Source organism: Anopheles darlingi, chromosome 3, assembly GCF_943734745.1.
Source record: "Anopheles darlingi chromosome 3, idAnoDarlMG_H_01, whole genome shotgun sequence".
Taxonomy (NCBI): Eukaryota; Metazoa; Arthropoda; class Insecta; order Diptera; family Culicidae; genus Anopheles; species Anopheles darlingi.
This window is the reverse complement of record NC_064875.1, coordinates 40,120,939-40,138,438: the sequence shown is the minus strand read 5'-3', so window position 1 is coordinate 40,138,438 and position 17,500 is coordinate 40,120,939. Positions and strand designations below refer to the sequence as shown.

At 46.7% G+C, this 17,500-nt stretch overlaps 1 protein-coding gene and 1 non-coding gene across 3 annotated transcripts in view; both read right to left on the bottom strand.

Annotated features, from left to right (window-relative positions):
- Positions 1-17,500, bottom strand: part of LOC125957705 (bifunctional heparan sulfate N-deacetylase/N-sulfotransferase) — a 145,077-nt gene that overhangs the window by 5,299 nt on the left and 122,278 nt on the right. For both annotated transcript variants that reach the window (XM_049690574.1, XM_049690575.1), the window contains one exon: positions 15,157-15,363. In XM_049690574.1, the coding sequence (XP_049546531.1) occupies positions 15,157-15,363 (207 nt within the window). The remainder of the gene's footprint in view (positions 1-15,156; positions 15,364-17,500) is intronic.
- Trnah-gug (transfer RNA histidin (anticodon GUG)) lies at positions 6,102-6,173 on the bottom strand. Its single transcript has one exon. It is a non-coding gene; the product is annotated as a tRNA-His (tRNA).

Here is a 17,500-nt window from a genome sequence, read left to right as displayed (position 1 = left end):
AGAATTACAATTTACCTATAAAATGCCACGTGTTATTTACAGTACAATCGATTGAATCGAATTCTTAGTTTTCTCCTTTGTGTTTGATTGTAGGAATAAAATTCCTGTTAGTATAAATTATATGCCGTAGGCACATTTGTGTTGATTTACGTAATGAATGCACGTTTGATAATATGTGTAATTTGTAATTTGATGCAGATGAATGATGACGATGCAGACGGAGCAGAGCAATTTTGCAATAGAACAGAACCACGAGGCAATCCTAGTAAAGGTATCTGAACCATAGCACAGGCTATTCTAATAGACCATTTTTTTTTAAAACGGTATAGTTAACATTTGTTTATGCAATAAAAATGAACGTGTTGTTGAACATCGAAAGAACTTTACTTGTAATGAGAGTTCCAAAATGTGTACAATCGAATCTAGTTAGTCCAAAATGTTTCCACGTTTAGTCCTATAGTTCTGTCAGTGATAAAACATAATTTGCAACAAAATATTTCAAGAAACGAAGTCTTGAAATTATCTGCATAGTTAGAAAAACCTTTAAGAAATATGGCGGCAATATCAACTTTCAAAAATGTAACTAGAATACAGAACATTGTTAAAATTAAAACAAAAAAAAATTAGAAATGAAAAAAAACAATGAAGTTCTCTTCAAATTCTATGTTATGTACTATAGCTTGTGTGAAAATATGCGTAAACAGCATTGTTCCACAAAAACCGAGTTAACAGCAATATACTAAAAGACCTATTATCAATGGTTGCTTAACGTTTTAAATAATGACGTGAATAATTTTTTTTTCCGAGCGAACTAGATTTTTGTCGACATTTTGGCCCATCATTTTGACAATTACTGAAGCCCGTATCAGTTATCCTTCGAATTCATAAGCCAGGGCCACACGGGGCGAAAACTCTAGCGCAAACGAAAAAATTAATGCCAAAACATTTACGCTTGCCGTTTACATGCTGTCAAACGATTATAGGTCCGTGGAGCGTAAAACCTAGAGTAAAAGCTGTTTGCAAACGGAAGGGCTCGCAATATGTTCTATTTGTGGTTTACATTGATAGATAGTGATCATTGCTAGTGTGTTCAATCCTTTTCTTCCACAAAACGATTTTAATTTCCTCAACCCGGCCACGTAAACATATCGAAGCGTAAACGATTTGGCATTAATTTGTAAATTTGCGCGCAAATTTTCGCTCCGTGTGGCCACGGCTATAGCCGGATTCGTGCGGTAAGATGTGACTCAAGTCTGATCTGAATGTTAAATTTCCTTTCATCTTCTAGAAAACAATCTATCTAGAAAATCTAGAAAATCTAAAATATTGCTTTGTTCACTTTAAGAATCTACTACCACCTTCCTGCAAAAAAGCAATAAATAAGCTTCCAACTATCTGCTTTCAAATAATTATAAGGATTACTCGTACAAGAGCACTTTCATCCCTGTACCACACAAAAATCACATCCAGGATATTCTAAAGCGGCTTTAGTTACTTTTCCGTTCTATAGAGTTTGGAGAATGTAATGTAAAAAACTTCTCGTCCATCCAACAACTCGCAAAAACGGAGTTTCGGCGTGGTCGAACGGAGGTGTGACTATTCTAATGAGCGCGACGCAACCAAGCATGACCGGAGAGTGATGAGAGAGAGAGAGAGAGAGAGAGAAAGGGGAAGAGTGAAGCCTAGAAGGTAACCATTATGATGATAATAATAATCAAACTAATGAAAAGTACAGTCTACAACACCCACTCACTCACTCACACTCTGAGCTTGTCCTGGGAGTTGGGGCCGGCTAGCTGGTTAGCTGGTTTCACCACCGGAAGTGTGTTGCTGGTGGAAACAACCACGGTCCCGGGTGTCATTGGGAAAGTTTTGATTTATGATTATGCTAATTGAGTGCTCGCGCATTCGCACCTCCTCCCTGGATCCGTTTTTTGTGTTGTGTGACAACCTCACACCATCCAGAAAAGCTACTGCACCACTGCAACCGACCGACCGCCCATGCAACAACAGCATTCTGGTCGAGACGGTGACCGATGACCGACGACCTAGACCAAGTAAGATGACGATGATGATGATGATGATGATGAGACCAAAAGTTTAATTCATCCAAGAAACGCCGGTTGAAGCTAGCGGTGGTACGATGATGGCGCTAAAGTAAGCTGACCACCCTTTCCCCCTTTACGATAAGGACACGAGCTTAGCATACTCTGGATCCCTGCCTGCCGGTGGCCGGAACCCATCATGGAGGCGCACTTTAGTTGCCCCTCTCCCAGTGCGCTTGCTGCTGCTGCTGCTGCTGCTGCTGCTGCGGTTTGAAGGTAGATTTATGTTAATTAAGCAGTTCGTAATTAATCACAACTCTGTGAAGGCCATCAAAGGCGTCCTGGAAAGGGCACGCCCTTTGTACGGTCTGAGGTGTCGCCTGGTAACGCCGCTTTCACACTCTCTTTCTCTCGCTCTCGCTCTTGCTTTCGCGAGAGGAGGTCAATAGAAAGGATGGACGGACGCGGACCATCGTAGTAACGTGTTGTGCGCCATCATCTCCCGGTAGCGAGTTGGAAGCTGCCCCGCACCGGAAAGGATAATGTCGAGTGGTTTGGTAGGGGTTCAACTAATTAGGTTGTAGAATTAAAAGTGCTGAAGCATAAATAGAAAAAGAGGAAAAGAAAGCGATCACTCTCCTTTGCTTCCTGGTTTACTGTGCTGTGGTAAGCAGTTGTAACTAGATCTGAAACCAATCGGATGCTTCACTCTTCACAACGATCAAACGAGAAAGACGGCGAATTGAAGTTAAACAATCGGTAACAGATACTCACGAAGAATGCATTTACAGCTGCTGAGAACGACGCGAGAGAAGGATCGACCATCGCAACATGATGCTCGGCGATTAAAATGTAAAACTACCCCGCTTACACATATCCTCTGTCAGCTGAAACGACAGTCAGCCGTCCGTGTGGCCATAATGTTTACGCCTGCAAATGACTCACCAAAACCCTCATATCCCCCCCACAAGTAGTCCTCCATCCGCTCCATGAGCGGCAAGCGATGCTTCATAATTTGTTTGAAAAATGGTTAGCCTATCATTTTTCATATGACGCAAGCAAAGGCACCACTTGGGCGTGCTTGGGCCTTTGCGTTCTCGTCTGGTGGTCTGTGCCCAGCAAACAGTAACGGCGTAACACTGGTAGCTGCTGCAGCTGCATCTCACGACGACCAGTGTCAAACAGGACAGCACACAACGATCTGATACATATCTCAAGCAGCGAGTGGTCCATCCTCCTCCCAACGTCCGCCAGACCGACCCAGACGCCGGTTAAGTCGCCGGGCTTGTATATCATTCCGTATCATTGTCGCCTTTATGCTGCTACCATAATAGCCTCTTCTCCGGTTGCTGTTGCTGCTACTGCGTGGATCGCAACATTCGCTGGATCTGTTCGCGCTCAGTGCCCCTCTCTCTCTCTCATTCACTCCACACACGGACGGACGGACGCAAGACAAACGATGTCCGGCATCTTAAAAGGCGATAGGATGATAACGGTGCGAACAAGGCAAGTTTATGCGATTGTTTGCAGGAGAGGAGAAACGGAAAAGGATAAACGGAAAAAGGCGAACGGGGTGGTGCCTCTCTCTCCCTTTGCCGGGATCGCGTGGATGGTGCGCAATGCTTTTCTTTCGATGCCATACTCGACGACCCCCTGGCTGGTCCCTCCCAATGGTGGCAAGATATGAAATATTTATTCGGTGGCGCCTCCGGGTTGAGGTAATGCTGATATATCGCCGCGTACTTCTTTCTTCAAGGGGCCGACACCACTATGGGACTGCACCTTGGGAAGAATTTGTCAAAATTAGGCTCTCGATAGTGTTGGTGGATTACATTCCTAGTGTCCACGTATTGAGTCCTTCGGTTGTGTCGAGAGTCCATTTTTTCGAAATTGTTGTATCAAAGATAATATAAAAACGATTCTTAATGTGACTCACTGCCACATCCGATGCAGAACTTACAAGGACGATGTGCAGCAGTAGCGCTCGTTGACTGGACAAGCGTTAAGTGCCTCTTCCAGCAGCACCATTCCTTCGGCTATCCGTTTTTTGCTCTTTGTCTGCCGTTTACATTACAGGTCAATGCAATCGGACCCCCAACGTACAGACACGTACCACGGTAGCACTGGATGCATTAACGTGATGCAACCCGGACCCAGACCGGAGGGCAAGCGAAGCTAAATACAATTCAATTATTGGCGCTTATCAGCATGTCGATCGACTCGAGATCGACCTCGTGCCTATAATGGAGCGGTCAGGATGGACATTTTTATTAAACAACTCGAATTCCATGAACGCGGACTAATGTTTACCATCCGTACAGTGAACTACATATTTTTTCGCTTGAAATAGTATTGTACCGTCAGGAATTGAATACGCAGTAAATACTAGAACTACAACTACTAGAATATGACTTTGTAGTAATGGTAGATCATATCGAGATGAACTTCAAATACCGGTACCCTTTTTTGTAGGCAACTGTTGACATTGCAGGAAGCTTACTACATATTTGACTGGTTGGTTTTCGAAAAACAACTGACCTAGGCCCCGTAGGCTTTGAGCTAAACAAAATATAATAAAAAACTGCGATCCAACCATCGTGTTCGAAATGGAGGAAGATGTGCTGCGTAAAAAAACCAACGCGTGTGGAGCACCATTAACGAGCGAAAAATTGAATTCAAGCCAATGGTTTTAATGGACTGTGAAATCATCGCATCTCTGCTGAGCTTCCCAATTTGATGGTTGGCCACTTAATGGAGCGTTTTTAACGGATCATTCTCGTGGCGGTTCCCCGTGGCGCTATGGACCGGTCAGGCAGCTGGAACCCTGGCCTGGAATCGTGTATGTGAGTTCGAGCGATTCGGATGCGGTTGACCACGTGGTCTGGCAAATCAATCAGCGAGTCAATTCCATAATTTGCAGATTTGCAATCAATTAGTGGTTTGTTGGTAGGAAATTAGTGATGGGTGCAGGGGCTTGATTGTTGCTTGATCGGGCGTGAATTATGATTTTTAGCGAAAGAACTGTGCCTAGCGATGGATAATCATTAAATTGAGGACGTGATTGGCGTTATTATATTATAAACCACACCAAGCAGTAGAATCTTGTGAATGAAAACCAATAGTCAAATGTGTTGCATATGTTGCATAGATATGTTAACCAAAATTGAAAATGTTGAGGAAAACAGTAATTATGGACTCGGAGCAATAAGGAAAATAGTAATTTTGTTCACGCCAACAGTGCGAAAAAAATGTTTTTGATTTCAGAGTTTTTGATAACAGAAATCAAAGAAAACATTTTCAGAATGACACTACGGATCACTTACGGGCTTGTTACTCAAGTAATTCAGGAAAATATCTTAATCTTTTGAAAGATATTAACGTTGATGCTCGAGGGAATTGTATGTTGGACGTTTTCTAGGCCTGCCTTACAAAGTGACCGATTGGCGGCCGGTTAAACATTAACCGGCCACTTAGTATGCCTTTTGCCATGCGGGAATACTTCGCATTCCGGTGGCATCAATTGATGTGACAGTCCAATTTAAAGGACTGTATTGTATTGATACGCCACGAGTAGCTACGAATTGTATACTTTACTGTGTAGTCTCGAACATTCACTGTTAAACTCTTTGAAACCAAGAACTTGCTTTTTCTTCGCCTGTATTTATCTCTACTTATCTCTCTAGACTACCAAAAGTTTTACGCGGAAGCTTTGGTGTCTTGTATGCCAGTGGGCTTTAAGTAGCTTGCGTACTGCTATATGCGTCATGCGGCTGCTCGTAGACCTTTGCAGATAACACCTGTTATCGGTAACAGTGAACATTAGCAAATCTCATTCACTTATGCCCTGTTGCCTGGTCGAAGGGTTGAATATCGTGAACTTTATTCGTTTACATTTCAAACAAAATTTATCGTCCATCTTAGTGCATGTTACTTGTTACCTTTTGCGATGAACGATGATGGTATATGACAGTACATCATCTATAGCTCACCCAGCAAGTAAATTTAGATAAAAAAGAGTCCTGTATCCTCTTCCGTGACAGTGTTTATCATTCACACTGCCGTGACCAGGATTCGAACCTGGGTTACTACGGCCACAACGTAGGGTCCTAACCACTAGACGATCACGGCTACGAGGCTGTGTTGTTGCCTTCAGATAGCAATTGCACTAATATGTGCACCCCCGCAGTCATTCCTCAAACCACAACAGCGAAGTCCAAAACGAAGCGAAATGAAATGGCTCCCTGTTACCGGCCTACATCAACTGCAGCGTCAGCTTATTGCCGATCGCTTCGTACGATCGCGAGTGAAAAGCTGTTCCCCTTCTCTTCAATCCAGTTTCATTTCATTCCGTTATGCGCACGCACCGGCACCAAAGGCAGTCTCACACCGTCATCGGTCTACTCGGTGTGCCAACAATTGGGGGTGTGGTGGGTGACGATCGGCAAACGCTGACTGTGCCAGCACGCCAGAAAACCATTACGTCACTCAGTGCTGACTCATGTCCCAAGTTTTCAGCGACAACAAGCGAAGAGAAGCCACAAAATCGAAAAACGCAATCCAGGCATATACCCGGGTAAGCGGGAACCAAAGTTACACGGATTGAATGGATGGACGGACGGGCAGACGGACGGACAGCTGTCAACAGGGGGTGGCAACGGTAAGGCAACCGCGACAGGTCTTACTACTGATGCTTTTCAGTTGGCAGGTTCTTCTGAGGCAGGTTTGATTGTGGCGTGCTGCCGCTGACACTGCCTTCCGGGAGACCTTTTCTTCACGCAGCGAGACGTGCTCACGAGATGAACTTTTGCAGCACAATTTTTGATAAGTTTCAAGATTTCACCAACAACAGCAACGGCAAGTGAAGTTGGTTTGGCAAGCAAAGTTTCTTTTACATTTTCCTACATTCATCACTCCCGAAAGGCCATAGTTCAAGGCAGGAATGTGTGCTTGCGCTGGAAGGGGTTCAAGTATCTCCCGGAACAACGTCCAAAACATGTGGAACTCGCAGGTACCACGAGCATGTGAAAACAGGTGTGCCAACCACGTAGCATGCAAAGTACTTCCGTTAACCACATTTTACAACCCCGACACACGCATATACGACCGGGAACGAACAGATACATTAAAGTGTGTGTTCGGAAAACGCCATGTTACTTGGCGCTACAAAGTGAAATAACAACCAAGCAAAAAAAAAAACAATTAAAACAAAAGCGTTCCGAGCAAGAGGAGCAAAGATGGAAAACCACTCTCCTGATGCACTACACAAACGGCGCATAAGTTTCAAGTTATGCTTTCACCGAACCTTTGCTTGGTAAGTTTACGCCATTTCCGGAATAATTGTTGCTCTCTCGCCAGCTGCTGCTGCTGCGCCGATAAAACAGCAGGAACCACAGAGCACACAGCACACAGGCAAGTACCCCGGGATGGAGCACGGGAAAACGCGGTTGTATATGTAACTAAGACACTGTGGCTTCGTCCTTCATGAGTTTCCTTCCTCCTTCCACGGGGGGGCACACACAACAACTCCATTCGCCATATTGTTCACCGCTCCTCCGCGGGCACTCCGTTGTGGCCAGGTGCGGAATGAGACGCGAGTACGGTGATTTCCATATCATCATAGTGGCGGTGCCGGTTCCCCAGGAGTTCGACCACCGCCTGCTGTTTCGCGTGCGTGTGCTGCTCGGGGATGCGTTTGTCTTGTACTTGACAGACAAAGCACACCCCGGTTGGTGTGCACACCGCGCACGACAACGACGACGACGACACAATCTCGGAGAGAGCGGAAATGAGGTATAAAAAGCTGGGAAACCCCGGAAGGACAGGGCGCCGTAGACGACGTACGATGATGATGATGATGATGACGATGCTGCTGACGGTGTCCTGCTGCCTGCTGATGCTGCCACTGGGTGTGTTGTTGCATTGTCTGGCGGCTCGAGCGGAAATAACGAAATTGCGGCATAATAAATTATGCTCGCTCGGTTGGTCGTCCGTCCGTCCGTCCGTCCGTCCTCACTCCCCTGATCCTTGATTCCCATTTCGCAGCGCCCCAAATTCCACGGTTCTCTCTTGCGACCACCTCGGTGGTATAGGAATTTTTGAGCCTTTATCAGACACACACACAAACCGAGGTAACACGCACGAAAAGAAGTGATGCACCACCACACTTTGATGTGTGCCATCATGTTGGAACCCCCCCTACCCAAAAATAATGCCAGGCTAATGGAGGCGCAGGACTAGAGAAAAGCAACACAACCGACGGTGTACCCGCACCCCGTTTTGGGTGGAAAGTATTTCAGATTTTCATTTTTCCCCCTCCATTGGAATGCGGCGCAGCGCTGCTCCAGCAACCGGGAAGAAGCTTTAATATTTCAAGACCAACGCGTGGTGGCTTGTGGCCACACCGAAAGCCTCGCCTTCCATCATTCCAGGACTATAGAACCAGGTATGCGTCTTCATCGAAGGTCTTCATCGCGCGGAGGAATAAAAAGACGAAAAAAGGTCCTCCATGGAGAATTATGATCACCGCTCGCTTGTAAGAGGATCACGCATACACGCACCGTCGTCATCATCCGCAAGCGGATTAATCGTCTTACGTTATTTCATGAGCCACTGACGGTGCTCCTATCTAGGGCGGGAAGACGGAATGGATCCTTATCCTTCCGTCACGTGCGGTAGAGTAAGCTCCATCGTTAAGATCCGTGGTCCCTGGGTTTAATAGAACCAATTTGCTCTATACCACCGAACACTGTCCAGCTCCCTCCCCGGCTCCACGGTTCTGTGATAAATTAAAAGCAAACGACTCGGGGGCTTTTTTTGAAAGGTTTTGTGGAAAATGATTCCTTGCTAATCGCCACAAGAAGAATGAAAAACAGTGCAGAAGGAAAAACCATCCAGGCATAAAGAAATACTCTCTGCCTTTCTTTATCTTTCTCTCTGTTCCGATTGATTGATGGCAGTGGTCCAGGTAAGGAAAGGATTCCCACGCGACGGGAATCACACTAATGGCTGACCATGGCGGGTCCTCCGCTGGCGGTTCTTTCGGTAGTCTGGGCCAAAAAACAAATTGCCTCCAGCCAGTGATTAACTATCGGGAGGAAGTCGCCCGTTTTCACCAAAAGAGGACGTTACCATCACTTTCATTATACGTAAACAAAAGGTTCGCTTTCATCCAATTTCAAAAAATATTCCCCAAATTGATGGATGGAATAGAATTGATAGGCAAGACGCGAAGCACTAACCGGATAACCTCGATGGACATCGGAGTGGACACGAGCTGGATCTGCATAACAGCGCATAAACGCAAGCACCATGTATGGAAAGTTCAAACAATATTCTGGCCCCCCTTTGGCCCTTCAATTCCCTAAAGGCCCACAAATCGACACTGCATTCCCTTTTCCCGTTTCTTCGAAAGCCAGCTTCACACTCACGCACGCGATCGATGCCTTTTCGCTGCCCTAAAGCCACAAGGACGACGGAAGCATAAGGAACAAGAAAAAGTGGCCACACTAATCCCGGATTCAGCTCATGAACACCTCCCTCCCGGCGCCTTCGTCGGTGTCGGCCAATCCTGTAACCTACAGTGGTGTGGAGTGGAGAATGGGAAAGTTTTCCGTTTCATTTACCAAACCACCATCACCAGCACTAGAAGAGCGAGTCCTAAGAGCGGGTTGAAGAGCAAATTTTTAAACTAAATTTAAGACTCCCCCCCCCCCCCCCGCAGACATCCCTCCCTCTTCCTGGAGAACACAGAAAAATATCGAACGGAACACTGGAACGGGTTTGTTCCAGGATCGAGCTAAAAACTTGACTCGTTAAGGATCCCGGTCCAGTCCGGATGGATGCTCCCGTCATGCGAGAGGTAGAGTGCACGAAGAGAAGGAAAACAATTTTCCTCGACTGGTGGGCGGGGGGGAGGGGAGAGGGATGTGGGTGTTGAGAGGGTTGCAACAAAAAAGGAACCCTCCTCCCCCCTCCGAATGCGTTCGGTTGGAACAAACAAAGGAAATAACTTACACTAAATCAAGTGAGCAACTTCGTTTCGCTCTGGCCGGCCTTCACTTCACCAGGATTTTCGTGGCCTTCCGTCCGGGGACCAATGGAGAGTACGGAAAAGGGGGAGCGCGCGTCCTCGAGGGAGGATGGCGACGTTCATGAGGGTGGTGAGGTGTCGGAGGATAAACGGAAACTATTCTCGATGTGTTCTGGCGATGTGTTCCGCTACTCCATTATCCACCGAAGCGAGAGATAGAGAGAGATAGAAAGAGAGACAGAGAGTGTAGCGCATACATGCCGGGGGATGATGATACCGAGGCGAGAAGTCGAAGGCGATCTTTCCGTTGATTAAACTTTTGCTTGCGATTTTTCACTTCCCATCACACAGAACAGGACGATCCGATCCGTTGGCCGTGTGTATGTATTCGCCCCCGATCGCTGCCGAGTGTCTGCTGCTCGACACACTACAGAAAACTCGTGTTCTTGCGAGGCGGGGGATCCTTTCATCCCTAACGAGATTACCCCGTTACGGCTCAGTGCATCGGGAGTGAAGGTTCGTTCTCGGTTCCCCCCTTTTCTAGGGAGGACTAATTCTCGTTCATTAAAAAAAAAACGTATCCCGTGTGGCCACGAGGCGAGGCATCACTACGCGCCACTTTTCGCGAACCCCTAAAAAGTTGAACCAACGATAGACGCAAAAAAACGAGTTGTCGTCGGCCGACGAACTATTTGCTGTGGAACTCAAAGTATGTTCAGATCGCGGACAGAACTTTGTTTGTCCAGACTCAGAGGAGGGGTGGAGAGAGAAAAGTATTTAGCGAGTTCCCAGTGATTCCAAAGCTGCACATCATCAGGGGGTCGAGAGCTGTGTGTTGCTACAACCAACGACCAACGGATCGCTTTACATGTCACTCGCGCCATCACCCGGAATTCCTGCCGGTACCGAAGCGAAGGAGGAGAGAATGTACACTACTCTCTGCAGCTGCTCTCTCTCCCTTTCGGGGCAAGTTAATTCGGATTAGCGAAGCCACTTCCGTCCTTCCGACATCCAGATTTACAGACGTAGTGTGTTGTAGTGGATCGCCAACTTTTTCGCTTCCGGACTGTGTGCTGTGTACTTTCCCAACGGAACATCAGAGCAGCGACGTGCTTTTTGTTGTGTTTAGATTAAAAATTAAATAAATTATAAAGGCTGACGAGGTGGCGCGCCCAAGAGTCCGTTGATGTTGAACAGTAACCGGAACTGAATTCAAATCCGTTGTTTTTTGATTCCGGTAACCGGTCCGGTTATTCTTAGAAAAGTACACCAGTCCTGCGAAGACCGGTTCGATGCATCTTTACACAGGAAGGTACTAGTGCTCCTGAAAAGGGGACCAATAATGGTGGTTACAGTGGAATGGACTCAATGCTCATCGGCCCACAGCCACGCCAGTTTCTGTTTCATGATCCTTCTTGCTATCATCAATTGTTCCCGGTAGCACAAACGACCAGCTCGCCCGCATGATTCGCTGTTGGCATTGAAATCGTTCCTTGGGTTTCATCCTTTTCCTTTGTTCGATGATAATTTGGCGTGAAATTTAATCAGCCAACTTGTGGTGGTGGTGTCGTGGAAACAGGGATTTGCAATCGCCAGTCGAGAATAAGGAGAGAATAAGGGTACGGATGAGTTGGTCCTAGCATCCTCCTTTCTTCGAGGCGTTATGCAAGGCATCTTTTCATCTTTGTCTCTTCAGTGACTGGGGTATGACTATGTCGAGTCGATTAAGGAGGACAAGATATGCTGCAATATGCTTTTGTTTGGGAGGTTTCGCTCGATATAGAATCCTCGATAGGAGGGTAACAATGGAATCAGAATCTTTTTTACGGCTTCAACATGTTCGTTCATTTCTTCATTCTAGCTACTTTGAGCTCTGCGTGCTCAATTGTAAGCTTGGTGAAAGGATCTCTTTAGTAACATTCACTCTAATTTGAGTATTCGGGGAAGAATAGTACGGTTATCTTGTCATCGACGTACGACATCGAATCCGAATATCTGTCATCGTGGACAGAGATTATCAAAATTGCACCGGTATGACCGGACACATTGGGATTCGGATTCGGAGCCAACATCGAAAGAAGCTTTTCCTTCCAGACGGACTACCTGCTGTTAACGGGTATGTTCAACGGAATCACAATACGTATACTCTACAACCGAGTACCGGAGTGAAGGAGCTAAGGCTGATCATTTGCAGCTTAAACATGTTCAAATCCGCATTAGCGGCACCTTCCTGTTCGCAAAAACCACAGACAGGGCGGCCGCTTGATAACGACGACGACGACTTCAGCCAACGGACGAGCGAACGGTAAGTCTCGTCCTCGCTCTATCGCTTACTCGTCTCGGAAGAAGAGTCGTACCCGAGCAGGGAAACCCGAGTAATTATCTGGCCTGTTGGTTCTGCAAACAATCTCATCTATTTAGACGAAACATTTGGGATTCTGTTCAGTTTTTAGAAAAATGGAACTGGCAGACGAAACACGGGTTGGCCCCACGCGGCAAGGGTTTATACCGGTGAGTACACGAAGTTGTCGAAAATACACACAAAAACCCAGCACAACAGTTACGGACAGTTAAAACCACGATGTGAACGCTGGGCCCGGGATGGATGGGAACGTTTTCTATGTTTGTGGGAACAATGAACATTGTTTTTAGCCTCAACAATACCAACGGAACACAAACTATCCCGGAACATGTTTTCACGTGCAGATAGTTACGGTGATGGTTCACTAGGTTAGCAGTTGTTCAGCAACCAAGTTCAACTTCGGTTAAGCGTAATAAGCCCTCACACTAAACATTCTTCCCTTTATATCCCCTGCTGGTCAGATTTAGGACTCTGGAATCCAAGGATCATTATTTTGAATTTATCGATCCACGTAATGACAGAAGGAAATCGTTTCTTCGCTACGAAGGTCCGGGCAAAGAACTGCCCGTTATTTAGCGAGAAAAGGAATTTATTACCAGCCTTTTGCACAATGAATTTCTATTAGAGGGTTTCCACTCAAGCGCGTGTAAGCTTAGCGGGAATGAGTAAATGCTCCCCAGAGCCCTAGAGGAGTGGCAACCAAGAACCTGTATCGGTCAGCGCAGCAGAGATTGGATCGGATATTGTTGAAGGAAACATTCTCGCTCCACGATCAAAGATGGAGAGCAGATGTTGAACAAATGCACACATACACACGCATTACGCTTTTCCATTCAGTGGCGAATGGTGTATTCGAAGAATGTAGAACATATTGTAATTAAATCTACATTTCCTCCTTCAAGCCCTCAACGGCCTGCCTTGCTCGTTGCTGCATCGGAAGGATTTCAAAAATGTCATAATAACCCATTCCGTCACAGTATGCCTTGTAGAAAGCTTCGCGTGGAAAAAGGAAGGACTCATCGGATATGGAAGGACCTCACGTAAACTTTGAACTGTAAATGATGTAGAAAAACCAACCACCAGCGACACGAGACCGGCTTACAACGAAAACAGTAATCCAAAACTCCCTTCGAGCTTATCTCGATCTTCAGAAACAGCTTCCACTGACCCTGGAACTGACGCCAACATGTACTTCCACCAGTCTCCAATTGAAAGTTTGATAATCTGTTCAGCGCGCCGCCAGAGCGTCGCCTTCCCCGTTCATTTCTAGTTGTTAGTTGCGATGCAAATGCAATGGTCTGTTATCTAAAACATCGTGGTTTCTGCAAATGACCGTTTGGGCAAGCAAACTTAGTCCATCGTTGCAAATGTAGTAACATCGGTGTCGTGTCGGAGCAGCAAAACCGGGCTCCTGCGCTCGTACCGAACACACCGAACTCTGGGCATGCAATATGAGGACGAAAAATCTCGTGCAAAGTGTACCCGTGGTCATGGTCAAGTATCTGGTAAGCGCCGGTGGGGACACAATACTCGATAGCATTAGCTGGCCGGTCAGGCGGGTACCGCAAACAAACCGGAACCCAATCACGCCGAACCCCTGCCACTCGTCTACGAAGTCAGGACAAACACTAATTTCGAATTGTAGGGACCTGTGCACAGAGTTCCTGCTCCTGGCTTGGCTAGTTTGGTTGCCCGGTCGATATGGCTGGGATAGGATACGATAGTGGAGTGTACAAAGTATTTACTTAAGCATCTCATCGCATCCGTTGGGGTTGGCCGTATTGGACAGCCTCTCGGAATTAGCTTGCGCTTGTTCCGGAAGAACAGACGGAGGATTCTGTTGCCCGTTGCAACGGAAGTGGTAATATGCGTCTTAAATCCGTCCGCAAACAGGTCCAGAGAGTCTGTGTCCGTGTGCCCACGGCTGCATGTTTCTATGCATGGTAAGAGATTTGCATGTAAGAGCCCTGGAAGCAGACACCAGGAGTGACCGTCAAGCTAATCGGACATCTTTTACGCCCAGGGACACACTAGGCAAACTGTCAACATGCCGGAGAGGTACCGGGTTTGGTACCGGAATCGGAACTAAATTACTGGCATTGTTATGTGCTTTGATACCAGCGGTTCATGGGACAACTCCCGTTGCACTCGGTGCTCTTTCTCTATCGGTCGGAGCATCGTGTACCGAGCGAAACTGTTCCAATAGGAAGGAACCTTCGCCAGGAAACAGAAAACAGGCGGTTGGCAATGTGCACATACCACATCTGCCTCTTCTTACCAGGCGGTAGATCTTTACGCTTGGCCAAAGTTTAGTCAACTTAATGCTCGGTAAAGCAGCGAGGACAACCGTGGTGCTGTTCCTTGAAGAATCATCTGAAACGTAGATGACCCCAGACCCAGTTCAAGGATGTAAACAATTAAACCGGGAGTTCACTGCGCGTAGACACTCGGAATAGGCTATCAGCCTCAATCACAGAGCTCATACCATCTACGAATACTCCAGCTCAAATGTTTTACCCATCATTCCAGGATACCGAAGGGATTTTAATGGATTAATGTGACGATGAACGAGAAGTTATAGGTTGAGGTTTAGTAAGCAAACCGTCAGAGATCCCGGTCATGGGATCCAGATCATAGAATCGACTCGCATGTGACGAGAATTAATAATCATCTAGTAATGAAAAGATGAGAGGAGTTTTAGTTCATTGCAAGTTACTTACTTGATGCGATTGTGCACCAGCAGCTCGGCGATGCTTTTGCCCAGCTGCGTGTAGGTAGTTTCGACAAACACCAGCACCTTTGGATCGATCCTTAGCCGCGCCTCTGACCGATGATCCGGCGCCAGCGCACCATCGATTGCGCCCTTTCCATTCAGCATCCGGCAGTGAATCTGTGGGGCCGGTGGTCTCGCCTCGCGATGCATTAGACTGGAAAGAGATACAAGTAGAGATGGTGGAATATTAGAGAAAAAAAACTGGAAACATCGAATGTCCCTTGTACAGCGCCACCTGTGTGACCGCACAACTGTCACCGAAAATCCGTAAATCCCGTATTGTCGAAACCGTGTTTGGAATCGTTTGGAACCATGAAACACCTCACACAAAACACAATCAGTCAGATGCATCCGTGTGCATTCGTAATCAGGTTTGTGGTTTCAGTTTATCACACACGCACACACGGTCTGTAGTTGGTAGAGGCATGAGAAAGTGACGCCAGATTGCGTGTCCAACTAACTCCACATCCCAGCAACCGCGTCCGCCTAGTTGGTTTCGGTGGTTTTATAATTAATTGCTTTCGCAGAGTTTCCGATGCCTCTAGTGCTTTCGTGTTGCTAAACAGTAGTTGGCATCGAATGTAGGGATTGCGCTCGTTGGGCGCGAAAAGAATCGGGAAATCAAATTTCCACATCCCTTAACATCATCGTCTTCTCATTCAGAGAGAAAATGCTTTCCAATCAATCGATCGCTAATATCAATTACGCTCTACAAACCGGTTCCAGCGAAACATCAGCAAAATTCCTTTATCACCTACACTCCAGTTGGATTTGAATCGCTAGCACCATACCGGTACGTCAGGATACATGGCACCGTCGAATGCAGCACCAAATACCACCAACGGCGCAGTCACCAACGCGCTCATAATTATGATTGCCTAGCAATTTCATACCGCGCGATAATGACCGACAGGGAAGGTAATTTTCGGCGAAACTTTTCCCTCGTGGTCATTAGGTATCGATTAGAATGCTGCCATCCTCCCGCAATGGACGTAATTATGCTGCGTAATGTCTTCTTCTTCAAGCAGCGGCTGTGGGCGAGAAAGATGTGGGAGGAATGAAAAGGCAAAAATCCCAAACACGTTTTCGTCGTTTACTCCTGGTACGGCCTCATGGAAGGCATTTTTGAAATATGGTTCCAGCAAAAATCAGATCAAGCGAACGGAACCGGGACACGAGAGCGCACTTTGCATCTCTCTCACTCTACTCTTTCCTCCACACTTTTCCCACGTACTCGATGATTACGCGAAGAAAACCGTACCAGAACCGTGGTACTAGTGGTGGTAGTGGCGTAGTAAAATTGCAGACAAATTCTTCGCCAACTTACTACGCGGTGGCGTCTCGAGGAGTCCCTTCTCGTCGTTCCTTTGGCGCGCCGCTCTACTACTCGCTGGCATGTTGGCAGCGAGTGCGAATGGAAAATAGCAATTTGGCTGAAGGAAAGCACTCCGGAACGGTAGAAGGGGCTCTCAGAATCCACTGGGTTCCGCTGTGCATCCTCTTACCACCCACCACTAGAGCACCAATTCTCCATTATAACGTAATTAATTTAAATTTATGCCTTATTCAGTGCAATAATAAGCAATTAGCGAAACCATCGACACTGGTTCACTTTGCTGGCGATGCTGGCACTAGGTTAGTTCGTTTCGGTTCTGGTCCTGCGCCAGCCTGCCAGAAGCTAGTGCACTGCACTTTGCACAGCGCAGCACGGATAATTGCGTTTCGCTGGTTCGCTGGTGGCATCGGCACTGATGGAATGATGGCTCGGCGTACTTCACAGCGACTCCTTTTCCTAGCCGTCCCCTTGCGCAGTCGTAAGGATCCCGAGAAATTAGGTTTTTATCGATCTTGTCTTGGCATCCATTTTCCCTGGTACAATGGGACCACCACTTGACCACTTTCTTCAATTTCAGATATCAAAAATCAGCAAAGTGGATTGTAGAATTTATAGGCTTTGGCCCCTAAAGTGTATGGTTTGTGGGTATTCGAAAACTGCAACTAACCTCGTGATAACGTCGCCTCACATGTTGCTTGTCATCCATGTGTCCGTTTTTTTGCACTCCAGTGAACTGGACATGTTTCCGAAGCGATTGCCATAGGTTGCTTCGACTTTGAGCAACTCAACCATGCACAGCATGACACACAGCCTGCTGCCAGGGAGTAATCGAACGGAACGGGAACAGAGCACAAATCCCTTTTCAAAAGCTTCAACAACAACAACAACAACAGCAGCTTATTCGTTTCGGTTCTTATTTCATCCCGGTTGTTTCAATCTTCCTACATCGAACAAA